This window comes from Fukomys damarensis, unplaced genomic scaffold, assembly GCF_012274545.1.
Source record: "Fukomys damarensis isolate Sample0158 unplaced genomic scaffold, DMR_v1.0_HiC HiC_scaffold_19, whole genome shotgun sequence".
NCBI lineage: Eukaryota > Metazoa > Chordata > Mammalia > Rodentia > Bathyergidae > Fukomys > Fukomys damarensis.
In genome coordinates this window covers 25,206,310-25,224,170 of record NW_022900931.1, presented here as the reverse complement: position 1 = coordinate 25,224,170, position 17,861 = coordinate 25,206,310, and the positions used below count along the sequence as shown (strand labels likewise).

General features: G+C 39.3%; 1 protein-coding gene and 1 pseudogene across 2 annotated transcripts; one reads left to right on the top strand and one right to left on the bottom strand.

Moving 5' to 3' along the window:
* Positions 1 to 702: 702 nt before the first annotated feature.
* Positions 703 to 7,756, bottom strand: LOC104850748 (annotated as a pseudogene).
* A 1,239-nt stretch (positions 7,757 to 8,995) lies between these two features.
* On the top strand, positions 8,996 to 16,073 carry LOC104850722 (C-type lectin domain family 4 member E). 2 transcript variants are annotated; one of them, XM_010607775.2, is made up of 6 exons: positions 8,996 to 9,282; positions 10,090 to 10,182; positions 11,495 to 11,584; positions 12,470 to 12,621; positions 13,212 to 13,321; positions 14,304 to 16,073. In XM_010607775.2, exons 1-6 carry the CDS (start codon positions 9,246 to 9,248, stop codon positions 14,458 to 14,460), a joined length of 639 nt encoding a protein of 212 aa, XP_010606077.1. In that variant the 5' UTR covers positions 8,996 to 9,245; the 3' UTR covers positions 14,461 to 16,073. The 2 variants fall into 2 exon arrangements, with proteins under 2 accessions (XP_010606077.1, XP_010606078.1); XM_010607776.2 differs by having other exon boundaries at positions 13,418 to 14,392.
* Positions 16,074 to 17,861: the final 1,788 nt, after the last annotated feature.

The following is a 17,861-nucleotide window of genomic DNA, read 5'->3' as shown; positions in this document are numbered from 1 at the left end:
CACAGTGGCCTCTGAATTCCTGGATGACTGAGCAAAGTGAAGCAAATCCCAGGAAACCAATTTCAAGCAGGTTCCTTCTTGAACAGGAACAAGTCTCTTCTCCCAGGAGTTCTCTTCACACATGAAAGTTTGGCACTTTTACATTCTTGAATCTCCTGTGGGTGGAGTTTTGCTGATTCCTGAGGTACTTCAAGTCATCTTTCTTCTTATCTCAGTACAAAGTACTTGGTTTCTTTCTTTTTTATTGATGCACATTTGCAACGTATAATAGTTACATTAATTTAGGAAAATGGTACACATATATAACATATCTTCATCATTTTTTATGAACTTGCCAGGCAGGAGCAGTTTCACTGAGCTAAATCCCTGGCCCTATTTTATATGTCATATAAGAGAAATTATGTAATATTTAACTTTCTGTGTCTTATTTATTTCACTTAACATTATCAAATCTCACCCACTTTTCTGCAAATGGCATGATTTCATTTTTCTTCATGATTAAATAAATTAGATTATATTTATCCACAATATTTTCTTTGTTCATACATCTACTGATGGGCATCTAGGCTTTTTCCAGAGTTTAGATATTGTGCATTGGGTTGGTAGAAATATGGGTATTCATGTATCACTATTGGAATACATCTTTAACTCTTCGGAGTACACTCAAGAAAGGGATACCTGGGTCCGACGGAATTGCTATGCTTAGTGCTTTGGAGAATCTCCACAGTGGCTGTACTGGTTTACAGCAATGTAGAGGGGCCGCTTGTGCTCTACATCCTCATCAGCATTCATTGTTTTTGTTTTCTTGATAGCCATTCCTACTGGGTTCAGGTGGGAACTCAGAGTTATTTCGATTGCATTTCCCTAATGGATAAAGATGATGGACTTTTTTTTCATATACTTACTAGATATTTTGCTTTGTTTTGTTTTGGCACTGGGGATTGAACTCAAACTTGGGATCTTGTACTTACAAAGCAGGCAGCAGAACCACTGAGCTAAATTCCTGGCCCAATATTTGTGTCTTTCGAGAAGTGTCTATTCAGAGCATTTTCCCATTTCTGATTGGATCATTCATTTGAGGGGGTTAAGTTTTTTTAGTTCATTATATACAATGGTTATTAATCTTCCATCAGAAAAGCAGCTGACAAAGTTATCTTTCCCATTCTGCAGATTGCCTTTCCACGTTGTGGGTTGTTTACTTTGCCACATAGAAGCTTTTTACTCTGATGCAAATCTATTTGTCATAATATTTTCTATGCTATTAGAGTTCTGTTCAGGAAATCCTTGCCTGGACTTATATATTCAAATGTTTCATGTATGTTATTTTACAGTGGTTTCAAATTTTCTACTTCAATATTTCAGTCTTAGATCCATTCGCAGGTGTATACTGTATAAACATGTGTTATTTGTCTGGAATATGTAAATTTTTGTCAAGAATACCTTAATAAAGCTGGAAAAGAGAGAAAAGTGCAGACTAATTTTTCTCAGTGACATACAAGTAAATGAAATCTAACATAAAAAATTAATACATCATAATTAAGTGAATATTATGCCAAAAATGCAAACATATTTTAACATTTTGAAATCAACACAATTTATTTTGTTAATAGAAGAAATCATATTAAAATATATGGCCACAATATACATTTAGAAAAGTATTCATAAAAGTTGAAAGCCACGCCAGGCATGGTGGTACATGCCTATAATCCCAGGACTTAGGAGGCTGAGGTGGCAGAGTCACTGTAAATTTGAGGCCAGTGTGGGCCAGCCTGGATTGCACTCAACCCCTCCCCCTCAAAAAATAAAAGCCAGTAATTTTTAAATTATTAGAAAATATGGCATATAAAACTGCTTTCTTCAGATAGTAAATAATATTAACAATTAACAGATTGCCTACAGGAAAAGAAATCATCAAAATGGTAAAATGCTAAATTTTTCTTAAGGTTGCAAACAAGTATGTGTACCCACTATTACCCTTCTATTCAGCTCTTACAAGAGAGCCTAGCTAATCTAAAAAGGTAAAAAAGAGATACTGTATAAACATAACACTAGAAATAAATAAAATGTTGTTTTCAAATTATATTATTATGCACATAGAAAAGATGCAAGGTTCTACAGAAAATTTTTGAACTAAAAGAAAAAATTTTAAATATCCATTATGTCTTTAATAAAACAAATTAAAATGAAAATTGAAATCTAAATTTAAATTAATTTTAATTAAATATATGTAATATAAAACAGAATGTGAAAAATACAGAAATTAAATTGAAAAGAAAATGTATCAACTTATTATGAAATTGTGGTGACTGATACAATAAAACTTCAAAACAGAGAACTGGAAGCCAGGTGTGGTGGCGCACACTTGTAATCCCAGCACTGGGGTGGCTGAGGCAGGAGGATGGCTGTGAGTTTGAGAGCAGTCTGGGCTACGTAGTGAGTTCCAGGTCAGTCTCAACTACGTAGTGAGACCCTGTCTCCCCCCACCAAAAAAACTCAAAAACCCCCCCTAAAACAGAGAACTGGCCCGTGGAGCAGAATAAAGAGTCAAGAAAAATAATTATATACACAAATACCTAATTTAAAAATGATTATACAGGGGGTTAGAGAAAGTGTTTCTTCTTCCATAAATGCTTCTGGCCCAGTCGGTTCTTTCTTACTGGAGAAAAATCATCTCGATCCCACTGTGTTACAACACACACACAAATCAGTTTCTAATGTATTGCTGCCTAAATTTGAAATTTAAAGCAATATAATGTTTAGAAGAAAGCTGAGGGACTAAAGAATAATCTTTGCTACCTTGATGTAAGGAGACTTCCCACAGGACAGAAAGCATAAACCATAAAAGTGCAAAAATAAAAGTTTGGATTATTTTGAAATTAAGAACTTTTCTTAACCAAAACGAAAAATGTGAAGTCAGGTCACAGAGGAGAAAATATTCTCAGTACATATAACTGAAAGAATACATTTAAACTCTAAACTTTTATAAATGAAAAAGGTAGCCAAAAAGTATAAAACTGGGCAAAAGTTTCAAAATGAACATACAGAAAAGTGTTTTTTATATGGTAAGTAAATGAAGGATGGGTTAAATAACCATCTCTACCTATAAAAGTGCCAAACCACAAAATAAATGCAGGTGGATTATCCCCATGCTATGCCATTTCCCTGTACTGATACAGAATGACATTTACAATATAGTAGAAAGTAGGTTATTAATGGGTTTTAAAGAAAAATAAGAGGACACCTACCCTTGATTGCCTATTTGTGCACAGCTCTGACTCACCTCTAAGAGGACAAATGGCAAACTGAGAACATCAACTTCACCGACCATTTGGCAATAAGAGGAGTGGAATGTGCAGCCATTGCACATTGTCTTTAAGGGGTCTTCAGTGAACTGCAACTTTACACTAGTCTTTTAATTGTCATAGTAGATGGAGAGAAATTCCTGAAAATAATTCAGAAGTAATTTGAGAACGACCCCTTTCTATCCCTTTAGGAAAGCTAACATCAAATTATCTTGAGGAAAAAAATTGGAGGGAAATCTCACAACTTTCAAAAAAGATGATAGAGAGATTAGTGGACTTCATGGAAAGAGCACAAGGAAAGTTAGTGACATTAATTAACCCATGCTACAAACTCTAGTCTGTTTTCTTTGTAAATTGAGAACTCTTTTTTTGTTGGTTTTTTTTTTTTTTTTTTTTTTTTTTTTTTTTTTTTTTTGAGACAGGGTCTCACTATGTACTTGAGACTGATCTGGAACTCACTATGTAGCCCAGGCTGCTCTTGAACTCACAGTGATCCTCCTGCCTCAGCCTCCTGAGTGCTGGGATTACAGGATTTTGTGAGATTATGCCATCATACCCAGCTAGAACTCTTAAAAAATAGTGAATCAAGGAACAGAAAGGTCAGTGCCTGGACCATTGCCCCAGGGATACAGAAGGGTGAGCTTTTGCTACCTGCCATGGATGAGAGGCCACAGCTGCACCATGTCACGTGATTCTTCTTCCACCTGAGTGAGAGTTCTCTGAGAAGTGCCCGCACAATGACATACACAGCAGCATAAACACTGTGACTCTGGGAGGAAGCATTCATATTCCAAGCATTCAGAGTCCGAGTTTCCAGGGTACTGTTTTGTTCACATCGACTCAATGTCTTGATTCCATCTTGATCCAAATATGGACATTCAAATAGCGTGGATACAGACATCATGAGGATATTTTGCAGGCTGAAGAGTTCTAAGAAAATCTTTAAAACCAGAAATCTCTCCTTGTAGAAAGAAAAAGACAAACCTCCACCAAAATATGTGTAACTTAGATTTTTGATCAAAGGGCAAGATAGTTATATCCCGATCAGAAGTTGTGACTCAGACGTTTCCAAATGGAGTAGTGCAATAGATGTTACACAAATCTAAGAAGAGAGTGAGTATCACCAAGGGCAACGCTGACCTTTGGATATGAGAATCTTTCAATGAAGAGTTGCCTGTTCACTGTATCCTTAGCAGGAAACTCTGGAATCCTTTCTGCAAATAGAATACAGAGTCCATTGTCGTTCAACTCCCGTGTCACGCCCCTGAGAAAGATTTCTCCCCTGATGTCATCTGGAACCACAAGGCCAACCCAGACCCAACCAAAATGCAGCATTATTTGAATGAGGTAATGATACAGAGCTGCAGTGTTTGTAGGAAGCTGATAAATCGACTGGAGCTGGACATTGTCTCTGAGACTTGGGTCAAACGGACCATAGCTGATCTAAACAGAAAACATAGTTACTGCTTACACAAAATCATGATGTACATTCACCAGTGATTTCATTTATCCTCTTTTGCACGCACTGTGGCAGAATAAAACAATTGAGTAAATGACGAAGAACTAGCAATTCATTACATATCATCCCTCTCTTCATAAATTGAATTTTGTTTGGCATCCATTATATTTTTTGTGTGTTTAACATCAAATGCCAGAATTTTTTGTCTACCTGGGAATGTTGTAGAGACTTAATACACGGGAAATCAGAGTTGATGTTCTTGTTGAAATGCCTCCTATCACAGCCACCAGCTTGGCTCTCTTCTCAGACCTACAGGTGTAATTAGGAACTGGAGGACTCTCTCCTGAAAGCAGAGACAGAGAACTCTCCATGACCTTCATCTCAATGTAGTCGACACTGAAGAGTTAGAATCCATGGGACCCATTGAACAGCATATTCAAGTTCTTTTTTTTTTTTTCAAGTGCTTATTGATCTTTTCTACAGCAAAAATCACAGCCAGCAGCTGCTGATAATGCCTAGTAAGTTCCCTAAAACACAATGGTTAAAAGACAGTGTTCTAAATTTTTATTTCTAAAGAAGGCAAAGGAGATGCACAGTAATCTAAGAAGTAAACTGGTTATCTCACATCAAAAATTTGGTGGCTAAAAAAAAATCAGACTGACAGCTTTACAGTCAAATTTACAATTTTGGCTTTTTGATGTGTACTTCATCTTGCATCTGAGAAACTAAGGTCAGGGTGTGAAGTAAATGGAAAATGGTGAAAATAAAAATTTAGAATTTTATATATTCTTCCCTTGGATATAAGGATCCATTTCAGGAAAAACAATATTTTGTTAGATTACCCAAGGAAATACACAAAAGATGTACAAAATGAACAAATTAAAATGACACAAGTAAAAAAGATCTCAACACAGCAAAGAAAAACACTTCTCAACTGTCGAGTGCTTTGCAAGTCCTCTTATGCACTTAAGAGCAGCCACACACTTAAGCGCTATCATCCTCTGGTACAAGGGGACATCACACACACACGTGTTCATAAGGTGGCATATAAAGTGTATCTTGAAATCCGAATTTGCTTCTCATGTCACCATCAGTCACTCTTAGGGAAAGGAGTCCACCAATAATGAAATCCCCATCTCGATAGCAGCCAGGAGAACCAGGTGAAAGAATATGACATTGTTCCTGCGATACGAAAAGGAGAGCAACAAAGAAGTGTTAGATAATTTCATGTTAATAGTCATACAGACGATTCTGACAGATAAAGCCAGAGAAATATTTTCTATTGAAATCCTGTTCTGAACTGAACATTCCTAAAAGTAGGTGAACAGGCTCTGCTCAAAACATGAGCCTCTCCAGTGAATGTAGAGTGTTTATAAAGCACTCACTCGGGTGTGAGGCAGGTGTTGTAATACCTAAACTTTCCTTTGTTTTCTACATACAGCTTGTTGTGCACCTTCTCATCCTTCAGTTCACTTTCTATCAATAGTGAGCGTGAATCTCCAAGGAGTCATAAATCTCTGCTATTGCACCTGCTCTTCTGATTGTAATAACAAAACATTCCATTAAAAACAAACTCCAAATTATAGAAAATTCCTAGGAGTTTTGTATTTTCTGTGGGTTCTGAGAAACTACAGAACCCACGACAAGTACTGTAGACTACAATATTGGCTTTATGTTAGCACAAACCAAGAAGCCTTCTCTGAGGGATAACTTTATTATTATCAAGCTTTTAACAACATAGCAAGTCACAGATCTCAGAAGGACAGTATCAAAATGCATGTTGGGTGAACATTTTTCACATGACTTTTTATCATGTGGTGCTTCTACAACCTCAGGCAAAAGAGGAATTACTCATTGTTTATATTTGCAATAATAAGCCAAAGCATTTTCACTAGACAAAAATCATTTCTGACCAGTTCACAGAGCCACTTACTTAAGTAATGGATCCTTACTTTTTCAATTGTATGTATTTATGGAAAATATGCATACACAGATGCATATATTTAGGCAAAAGATATTTTAACTACTACAAAAGATCGGTGATAAGGAAAAACTTCTGAAATCTGGCTGGATGGCAGGTCACCTCACCTGTAGAGAAGTAAATATCAGAATGACATCAGATTTTTCCACAGAAACCAGGGAAGTGAGAAGAGGTTGGAGTGAAACTCAATTTAAGGCATGGCCCACCAAACAGAGTGCTGCACCCAGTAAAGTTACTGTTCAGAAGTGAGGGAGAAAGAGTATCTTCATCAGGCAAAAACATGTGTGTGTGTGGGGGGGGTGTTTGTTGCCAGTACGCCTGTCTTAAAAGATATCTTAAAAGTTTCATAGACAGGAGGAAAATGGTATCTGTTAGAAATGATCTACATTAAGGAAAGAAGAAAATTATAGAAGCTAGTAAAGGTAAAATGTAAAATTTTTATTTGGGTTACCCACAATTAATCTAAAATAAATCAGCCTAACAGCAGAACAGTTGTTAAAAATAACATCAGCAACTGGAAGGAGTAAGGAGAAAGGGTCTCAGGATTACGGGTGAGGGAAGAGTGGTGGGTGGATACAAGCCATGTACAGTGTGTGCCCACGTGGACAGCACAGCGAAGCCTCCGATCTGTACAGCTGGCCTATGTCAATAAAAAATATAAAACAAAGAATATAAACATATATATTTTGACAAGTGAATATTATCAGTATATAGTAATTGCAAATCAATAATCATTAACAATGATCAGAATCAGTAAAACATTGACTGTGATAATTATGATTAATTATGTAATCATTCATAGCGTTCATTCACTAGACAGCTCCTCTCTTTTTACGGGTCAAATGCTATTTTCTAATAGAATATGCGTTAGTTACCTTTCCACCAGTAGAACAAAGCATCTAACACAGGCAGCATACAAACTGAAGTGATGCTTCTTTTTGCTGGTGGATCTGGAGCCTCAACTCCAACTTCAGCCAGCCTTGTGGGTCTCAGAGGAGGAGGAGGAGGCCCCATGGCAGAAACCAGGAGGGAGAGAGACTGGGAGGCTGGGACTCCAACGAGCTGGGACACCAATGGCCTCACCTCCCACAACTTCGCAGTACCTCCCAATGCTGCTGCCCTGGGGACCCAATCTCTCATGTACAGACATGTGGGGGACACAAAAATCACGGCGACTGACTTGGACAGTTTTAAATATTCTAATATGTCAGTATTACAATGAAATTAAGAATGTAGAAGAAATTTCCCAGTCAATGAAAGTATTAGAAAATCCCTTTAGTACTGAAACTAGTTTCTACCCCATGAGACCTCTGAGTCATCAAATGTGGGGATGAAGAAGTCATGTGGATGTGGATTGTACTTCTCCTTTCAACCTTTGTGAACTTAATGCAAGTGAGGTCAAAGTAATCTTATTCTTAAATATCTTTCAGGAGGGAGATGGCACATACTTAACATTCCAGAGAAGCGCTACTCTTTTTAAAAAAAAATTTTTTTTTTTGGCTTTTTGAGACAGGATCTCACTACATAGTTGAGACTGACCTGGAACTCACTATGTAGCCTACGCTGGTCTCGAACTCACAGCAATCCTCCTGCCTCAGCCTCCCGAGTGCTGGGATTACAGGCATGCGCCACCACGCCCAGCTAGAGAAGCACTACTCTCTAATTGCTTCCTCTGACATTTAAATCCATTTCTCCCAAAGTAGCTACCTTATGGAACTGTACTTGTCAAGCAGATCAGAACAATAGAATCACAGGCCCTGCCAGGTCTCTGAAGCTTTAGCAGCTGTGTAGTGTTGAATGGAATTGAGTCAGCTAAGACCAGTGTGTGATGTAAACTCGTAATTAACACTTTGATAAAAGAAACACAAACCCCACAATGCTAGAAGGTTCAAGAGATCCAGATGAAGGAGGAGGAGAAAGATAAAAGGTGAGATTTCCATGTCTAAGTCATAAGTACACACAGTCTGTGCACAGCTCTGTGTTAAGTAAATGGGGATCTGGAGTCTGAGACTCCTTTTCAGTTAACAGATGGGTAGGTAGCATAAAATAAACGTAGAACTGGGAATGCAGAGGAGGCTCCCCATCAGCAGGGACAGATGGGGGCTGAGTTAGACCTTGAAGAAAATGAGACATTTTATCAAACAAAATAATATCCTCTTTTCAGCCTCCTGTGTTCCCCCATGCTGGCCCGTTGTTTTGATGCTTCCCATTTCACCATTTCCTCATTTTGTTGTCTTCTGGAGTGAAGAGAATTAGTGTTGCCGGGTGCACACCACTGTCCTGCTTATGCAAGAAAGGAAATCCGGAGTCCAGGGCACAGCTGCAGAGCTGTGGTCCATACTGCAGGTCCTTTGGGGTTGGACTTTACAAAAACAGACAAAGCGTTCACCTTTGAAGATTAGTTTTCTCCGGACCCTACCAACGAAACACTTCTGGACCCAGATATTGGGAAGAGAGAGAGAGCAGTCAAGGAAAGACAGAGAAAGAGAAAGAAAGAAAGAAAATGAATTCTTCCAAATCTTCCGCATCACAATGTGCAGGTAAAATTTGCAACTCTTCCTTTTGTTCCATTGATCTGTTACGGGTATAGGGGGCCAAATGTGGTAAGGGACAGGAGGACAAAAAGTATTCAGAAAAGTGAGAAAAGGGGGGGTGCATGCATGGAAGAAGGACAAAAGCGAAAGAGAGATTAGAGTGTAAGTCACGTAGGAAAGCTTGCTGGCCTGGGTACAGGCACAGCTACCAGATCTGCCTTCTGTGACACGCCAGGCCTCTAGGTCTCCACCTCCCTTCTGGGGGACTCACCTGTTTTGTAAAGAGCATTTTGAAACAGGGAGGAACTACCCTGTGATTGTCAGTGTTCTGCGGAATCTAAGAGATGGAAAACTGTGACACTGAGGGGACAAGAGAGATAACAAGCAGAGAGGTGGGAAGGCATACAAAGAAACAACTAATGGGGAAGAAAGCCTTGAAATGATTTTTTTTAAAGTAGTTTTCAAAGCATCTTTTTAACAGGAGACAGGATAAACCACACACCTGAGTTCAGGAGTCGGTCTCAATAACAGTAACTGATTAAACCAGGGGTTCTGTGGTCTTCAGACCACCAGTGGCAGGGGCCTCAGAAACTTCTTGGTTCCGTACAAATTCTAATGAATTGTTAATTCAGGGAGTGAGGCCCAGAAGTCTTCCAATCTGCTCTCCAAGTGATTCTCATGCATGCTGAAGTGTGGGAATTATTTAGTACCATGTGAGAGGAAAGAAGCAAATAAGGAAAAATAAGACTCCTGTGCTATTTTCTGTATTTTGCCTCTGGCAGACTGACTGTGTTTGTACCTTTCTTTCCACAGAGAAAGGATGCTTCTCTCACCAGGGACACTTCTGGGCTGTGGCTGGGGCCTCCATCCTGCTTCTTTCTGCCTGTTTTATTGCCAGATGTGTTGGTAGGTGCTGAAAGTCTCATTCAACCAAATTCTCTGAGCTTCCTGTGATTTATCTTCTCCTACCCAGGGAGTCTTTTTTTTTTTTCAGCTTTAATTAAGTTTATTGGTACATTTTAGGGATACAGTACAGTTACATTCATTGTTGGGATCTTGTACCTCTACATGACAGGTCTTGGTTATCATTTTTCCCCCTTGTCCCTGCCCTCCCTTCACCCCTTCCTCCCCTCCCCATCTACAAACACTTATTTCCATCTTTTCATTATCTCACATTTTTTTCGTTTCCCTTATTACCCTTCCCCTGCCCATTCCACCTTCCCTACACCTTTAGCTCCTTTCTTTCCATTTCTCAATGTCAGTAATCTTATTAGGATCTTCTGTATTACTGCAGATTATTCACACCAGAGAAACTATTAGGTATTTACACATGTGTGCCTTATTTATTTCTCTTAGGAGTATATCTTCAATATGTATCCATTTTCCTATGAATGAATCTATTTTCTCATTCTTTATGGCTGAGTAATATTCCATTTTATAGAAAAACCACATCTTCTTTATCCAGTTTCCAACGGATGGGCAAATGGGTTGTTTCCAAGTTTTAGCTATTACAAATTGTGCTGCTATAAACATGGGTGTGCATAATTCACTGTGATATGATTCTTTTAGTTCTTTTGGAAAGATATCCAGCAGAGGGATGGCTGGGTCAAATGGAACCTCCAGTCCAAGCTCTTTGAGGTATCTCCATATTGATTTCCATAGTGGTTGCACCAGTCTGCCAGGGAGTCTTTACATTTCACATTTTCCCTATTAACTCCAAGCTGTTCCTCCAGCAAGAAACCCCAACTGGTACAGAAGTCTTACCAAATTTTTGGGCTCTCTGACACATTTTTTCATGACGGCTATTTTACATCTTCTTGGTGGTCTTGAGTTCTTTCTTTTGTACCATCATCATCAGTACAGTCTTGTCTTTGAGATAACAAGCTTGAATCATAGTCTTACTGATCAAGGACACAAACAAAATAAATTTTATGGAAGGAAGAATAGAGAGGGCTCGACTTGTCATAAGAGTGAATGCAAACTCACCAGTTTCCCCTTGGGCATGTGAGTCGAAATTAAACTGAATCTTTGTCAATCAAGAAAACCAGGAAATATGGATTCCTTATTATTTCTTTGACTAAGTGAACCTCAATGCCTCTGCATGTGGAAAAGTAGATAGTAAAAAAAAAAAAAAAAAAATTATTGGTAAAGATGCTGTGAAAACAAAATTGGAAAATTGATTTTTATTCCAAAATTAACTGTGCCCTATTTCTTACAGTAACATATCAGAGCTTTCGCACTTGTGATGAGAAGAAGCTGCAGCCACGTGCACATTTCCAGGAGATTTCCTGCGATAATAATGGACCAGGTATAATTGTCCCCAAATTGGAACATGAAAATGTGTATGTCAACATTCTCTGTATTCTGAACTGACTCTAGAATAGGTAAAATTGTGCTCTATTTTTTTCAAAAACAAAATGTAATATCCCTCTTGTGCTGTGTAAGGAGTTGATAAGGATAAAGGTACAAAATTTTAGAAATGCAATTAGCAGTGGGACAGGAAATCTCGCAGACATTAGTTTTTATTTAGAGTAAATTTGAGGCGAAGTGCAACTTCTCTTTTCATTCACTACTTCCAGTGGAGAAAAAAATTATAGAGCATTTGTAAGTAACTCAGAGTTAAACTCCAGATGCTTTTATAGATTGTGTTGCTCTACGTCTTAATAAAATGGTACATGACGTCAGGAGAGTGACTTTGTTTTCTGAGCTGTAATTTCTTCATCATTAAATGAAGAGAAGGTGGATTTGTATTATTAATAAATTTGAAAGGCCAATGTTCTATAATTACAAGAAATGGAACCATCTCTACATCAGTGATTTGGATGGTTTTAAGCAGTAGCAGAGAGGTAGCTTAGGAATCACCCAAGAAAATGCATAACTTATAATTTCTGACCTTGGTAGACTAAGAACAGATGACAGATGTGAGATAGATTGTGTATAATGTTGAACTTATTGGTACTGGTATGTAAAAAACTAAAGATTGTATTCAAAAGCCAAGAAAATTGCTGTCTATGTTTATTAACATTGAAATTAGCCATAGTCTTAGATAGTAAGATGGATGTGATATTCGAATAAAGGATTCCAAGGCTTCTAATTATAAATGAATTATTAATGTGGGATTCCATAAGATGAGAAGAAATTTTAAATGTGATTGCTCGGTTCAGCTGGAACACTCCCTGAACGTCTCTCCTAGGTTCAGTAAAGCGTTGCTGTCCACTGAACTGGCTACACTTCCAATCGAGCTGCTACTTCTTTTCTTCCACCACCTTGACCTGGCCGTCAAGTTTAAAAAACTGCTCGGGCATGGGGGCTCATCTAGTGGTCATCAACACGGCAGAGGAACAGGTAACCTGAGCACACAACCTGCTACCACTGTGGCCTTCGTCACAGACGCCGTACGCGTTTGACTCCTAATTACCGTTTGCTCAATGAACATGTTGACATGTGCGCTGTCCCCACTACCTCTGAAGGTCAGTCTCTGGTTTAACTGATCTTCATTACTAGGACAACCTAAGAAAAAAGCTGATTTCCACGGGGCGCTCTATTGGTTGGCAGCAGAAAAAATGAGATTGGGAGTTGATTGAGCACATTACATCAAATAGGGCAAAAAGCTGGCCATTATCTCCAAATTGTGACCGATAATGCTTTGTAGAAGATATATGGAGGAGATTTGATTACCAATAGCAGTACAGGAACATTGTGCAATTACTTTTTTCTATATATATCTATAGATATATATCTATATATCTATAGATATATATATCACAATAAAACATTTAATAGAGAACTTCTGATGACTTTACACTTTCAGATCCACGTATCTATTACCTCCAGCCTAAATCATACTTTATTTCTTTTAATAACAATTACTTGCACTGTTTCTTCTGAAGTGAAATAGCTATTTTGCTCCCTTTTTGATTGTGTCTCTTCCATAGGAGTTCCTTTTCCACACAAAACCTAAACTGAGAGAGTATTACATTGGCCTGACAGACCAGGTGATCGAGGGGCAGTGGCAGTGGGTGGATGGCACACCTTTCTCTCTGAGGTAAGAACCTCCTGACGGGAAATTTTCATGCTACTTCCCGTGCGGATGCTAGAGCGTTGTTGAGGGAGGTGCCCAGAGCTTCCTTTTGTCCCACAGGTGCATTCAGATACATCGTTTGTGCTGCTAGACACAGCAAGAGGGTGAGCCAGAGCAGAGGAGAAAAGAGATAGGCATAGCCTCTCGCTTTCCCTGGGACTATCTCAAGAATGAAAGAGAAATACTAGACGGCCATGACAAGGAGACTGGAATGGAAGAATCACTGAGTGAAAATGCAGAAGAGAGAGAAAGTAGAACTGAGTCTTATCTCCAAATGGTTGTAAATTTAAAAAAAACAGTAATTTGAGATAGACAGCAGATTCTTACAATGTGAAAGTGGGACCACTTAACATCTTTTATCATCGTAAGGTCTGTTTAATGCCTTTATGTCATTAAAACATAGGGGTTTAGAATTTCCAATTTTTTTCTCATGCTATTTTACCCAAATTAACGCTTTCTAAAATACATCAATGTTTCTAGTCTTTACTTAGCATTTGAAGACCGTAAAGGCAGAAGCCTTAAGTGACTTAGCGGACAGCTCTAGGAGTAGCGCCCGGACTGCTCTCCAGGCGAGTGTTTTCAGGGCAGCTCTGTGACACTGAAGGACGCGCTCACTGACGTACATTGTGGAATAGGGAACCAGGGCTGGTGAGGACAGCACTGCAAAGGAAGCAAACGCACCCGGGGGTCAGCCCGCCCCGTGTCTTCTCACTCTGGGTCTACAGTCGTGAGGGCGCACTGGGCCTTGGGACGCACAAACTCTAAGGCCTGCGCCAGTGGCCTGGCTTCTCTGAGATTCCCTTTCTTCATTGACAGATGAAGGCGGTAGTAACTACCTGGCAGGATTGTGGTGAAGTCAAATGACGCAAACCTCACTCGCCCAAATATGTTAGGGGCTTTTATTTCCCCTTCCTGGGAGTTAAAGTCCCCCCTGTCTCTTCTCCAGCTTCTGGGATGCAGGGGAGCCCAACAACATAGTCAGCGTGGAGGACTGTGCCACAATTAGGGACTCTGGGGACCCGAAGAGGAACTGGAACGATGTGCCCTGCTTCTTCTCCATGTTTCGGGTTTGTGAAATGCCAGAGATAAATCCCCTGGACTGAGACAGTTACCTATGAACAGGAGCATGGCTTAAATCATCTGTAATGAGGAGGACCATGTGCGGCCACACCCATAAGGCCAGCTCGAGGGTTCCTTCACTGGACACCACAAAGGGCTCCTTCAGTGTCCTTTGTTGTGAAAAAAATAAAAATAAGTAATCTTCAGTGTTACAGTTCACGATATGGACTGAAATGCATTTTCCTCCAAGCTAATCTAAGGTCCTCTTCTTGGGATTTACAAAGTAAGTCACTAGTAAATACTGTGAGAGGGAAGGGACACTTCTTTCAATACATTGGTAAGTATTTATGAGAAAGTACAGGGGCATACAGAGTGCAGAAATTTCAGGAAAGAAGATTTTAAAAAATGCCTTTGAAAGATCAGCTGATGGCCTTCTTCTTTCTAAGTCCTGAAAAATCTGTCTTCTTTTATACTGTTTATATCTCCTGTCCGAGCATATACAGTCTCGGTCTCCCGTACTAGTAAGACACGCCTTCAAGTTATGAAAATTAAACCTGCTAAGAAGCCTGGTGTGGGCTGTCTGGCCACAAGCACTGACCGTCCCTGAGGACCAGCCTTGCTCGGCTCGTGCAAACACACTGCAAGCCTCGTGCCTGGACCCCCCTTTCTCTCTGCCGTTTGCTACCACCTGGATCTCACCTGAATATGCAGCCACTACTCAGACAACATTAGAGGTCAACAGTGAAATTATTCAAAACAGAAAGAAGAGCAGATGCACTCTTTCCTGTCCATTCATTTCATGATATCCTATCAATACAAATAAAGCTACTCAAGAATATGTAAATAAGGTCCGAGCTTTAATAACAACGTTTCTCCAGCGTAGTGCCGTAAAGAGACCCTGGATATTCACACACGGGGCGAATGTGTAATCCTTGAATGGAAGAAACGAAACTGACCAAATGAGTTTAATGTTAGGAAAAAGGAAAGGAAAGAGGTCTGAGCTCTGGAATTTGTTATTTCAGAACAAACCTGAGAGGGACCGCCCTGGCACTATTCCCCTTTAGGCTATAAGGTCTTTACAGGGGCCTGAGGATAAAAAAACAGGCCTGTGAAAGGAAAACATCACAAGGGGACTTTTGAGGGGGAGAGATGGGTCCAAAGGATCTGTGGCTCTCCACCCTGGGCCGAGCTATTTGTCAAGAGCAGGGCTGAACCGTGATTGGGACTTGCGGCTGTGGCTGTGCTTACTGGGCCTCACTGACCCAAGACCATGCATGCTGCCAGTGTAAGGACAGCAGGGGAAGGGGTTCAAAGTGGCCTCTGCACAGACCAGGGTAGCTGTGGCCAGAATCCTTCATTTAATGTATCAGCCTTTGCTTTTTTCAAATGTTTGTTTCATTTGGCATTATGACAATCTGGTTTTTGAAATCAGTCTGCCTTTAAACCAGAAGTTATTCGACCTAAAATCAATCTAATTCATTTTAGAATCTTCAACTTTCTAATTCCCTTTTCTTGTGCCTCTAGGAATTAGACCTACTGGCATGCTAGGCAAATGTTTCACCACTGAACTACGTCCCCAGCTCACTTTGGGGGCTGTATGGTTGTTAAATGTATATTGATACAGGGTCTCCCTAAATCGCCCAGCTAGCATCAAACTTGAGATCTTTCTGCCTCTGCCTCCTGAGCTGCTGGGATTACCAGCTTCAGCCATCCTCCTTGATTTTAATTTAATTTAAAAAATCACAATATCAATGAGGAAATAAGCTGAAAAGCAGATGAAGATATTTTTTGTTCATCAGTGTTTGCTGCAGCTTCTTTGCTATGTAGCTTGATTATTTTATGGTTTCACTGCCTATAATAGAAACATGTAGGAAAATATTGAATTACTTTCTCATGTATTTATAATTTAAATTATAAAATTAATTTTTGCCTTTACAACTTTTTAAGCAAAGAAGTAACTGCTGCGTTTTTAGTAGTTGAAGATCATCAGACCAGAAATAAACTATTTGAAAAGAAAAACGGGCAGAAAGCAGATCGCCCAGTGGAAACTGCTTTGAGGTTACACAAAGACTTAACTACTCTGTATACCAGAAAACAAGGAAAGTTGCCCAAAATGTGATCCACTCTTCATATTTCCAATAACATAACTCCCAAGACAAAACATTAAGATTTAAATTCTACTATTTGGGTCCTCTCCTAGTCATTCTCTCATCACTGGGACACCATACCCAATACAGTTTAAGGGAGGAGAGGTTTGTTTGGGCTCACGGTTTGTGCAGGTTCAGTCCAGAGTAAGCTAGAGGGTAGCAGGGCACAGAGGCTGGGAGGAAAAGTGGCCTAGGAAGCAGAAGTGAAAAGAAGTGTGGGGCAGAGGATCCCTTCCAGGCCAGCCCCAGGGACCAGCTCTTCTGTCAGACCCCACCTCCTAACAGCAAGTCAGCTACAACCCCTTAATGCAGTCACTCCTGAAAACCTCATCTTTGAGCACATGAGGCTCTAGGGAAACATCTAGGTGTAAACACTAATGGGTTCTTAAATTTTTAAAAGAAAAATCCCTATCATTTTTCATAGAATTTGCACGTGCACATACTCATTATTAAAAGTTCCTACAAAGTACAATTACAGAAAGACACAAGTGAGAAAAATTACAAACTCAAGCTGTAAAAATGATTACCATAAACGTTAGTTGAATACAAATTCCAGAAAAGTGTTACAATTTTGATGCATTGTGACAATTTGGAAACTGAGAAAATGGAAAAAGCAGGAGGGCCTTTCTCGACTGTTCCTTGCTTTTCTTCATTATATTAGGCTGTAAAAGCAAGGACGGCCCATCTGGCCTCCCTCCCTTCTCTGCTGCATACTTTCAAGTACTAGGGTCCTGTTTCCCTGGAGGGAAGTTCAGGAATCTGGACAAACAGGTCCTGCTAAATTGTACTTTGTGTCTACACATTATTTCCCAGAACTTTTCACCTCTTTATCAGACTGAACATAAAGTATGTAGATTTGTTTCTTTGAATCATTTTTAAAGTTCCTGTGCCATATAAAACTTACATTAAATAAGTGGGTAACCTTTTCTCTTACCTCTGAAAGGCTTCAGGCGTGGACCTGACATTTGATGACAAAAATATTATTCCTTTTTCTCCCCAACAACTTCAAGAGTTAGACGGAAGGATGGAAAGACAAGACATGACACATACTTACACAGCCACACATAGGCACACACACAGGCTCATGAACATTTCAAGAGAATCATTATTTGCTCAGTATATATGAGGCTCTGGTTTCAATCCCCGCTCTGCTTAAATAAATAAATAAATAGGAATCAGATAAGTGACATTTTTAGACATTAAATTTATTTTACATGAATTTAAGATAGGAAAAATTGAAGTGAAATTAAAGGATTTTTGAACTTAAATTTTATATGCTTCTAAGATTATCCACTGAC

Coding starts and splice junctions, on each gene's coding strand:
- LOC104850722 (XM_010607775.2), top strand. CDS start 9,246: ATGAATTCTTCCAAATCTTCCGCATCACAATGTGCAG. Junction 11,585..12,469: donor CTGCGATAATAATGGACCAG/GTATAATTGTCC, acceptor CGTCTCTCCTAG/GTTCAGTAAAGCGTTGCTGT. Junction 13,322..14,303: donor GGCACACCTTTCTCTCTGAG/GTAAGAACCTCC, acceptor TCTCTTCTCCAG/CTTCTGGGATGCAGGGGAGC.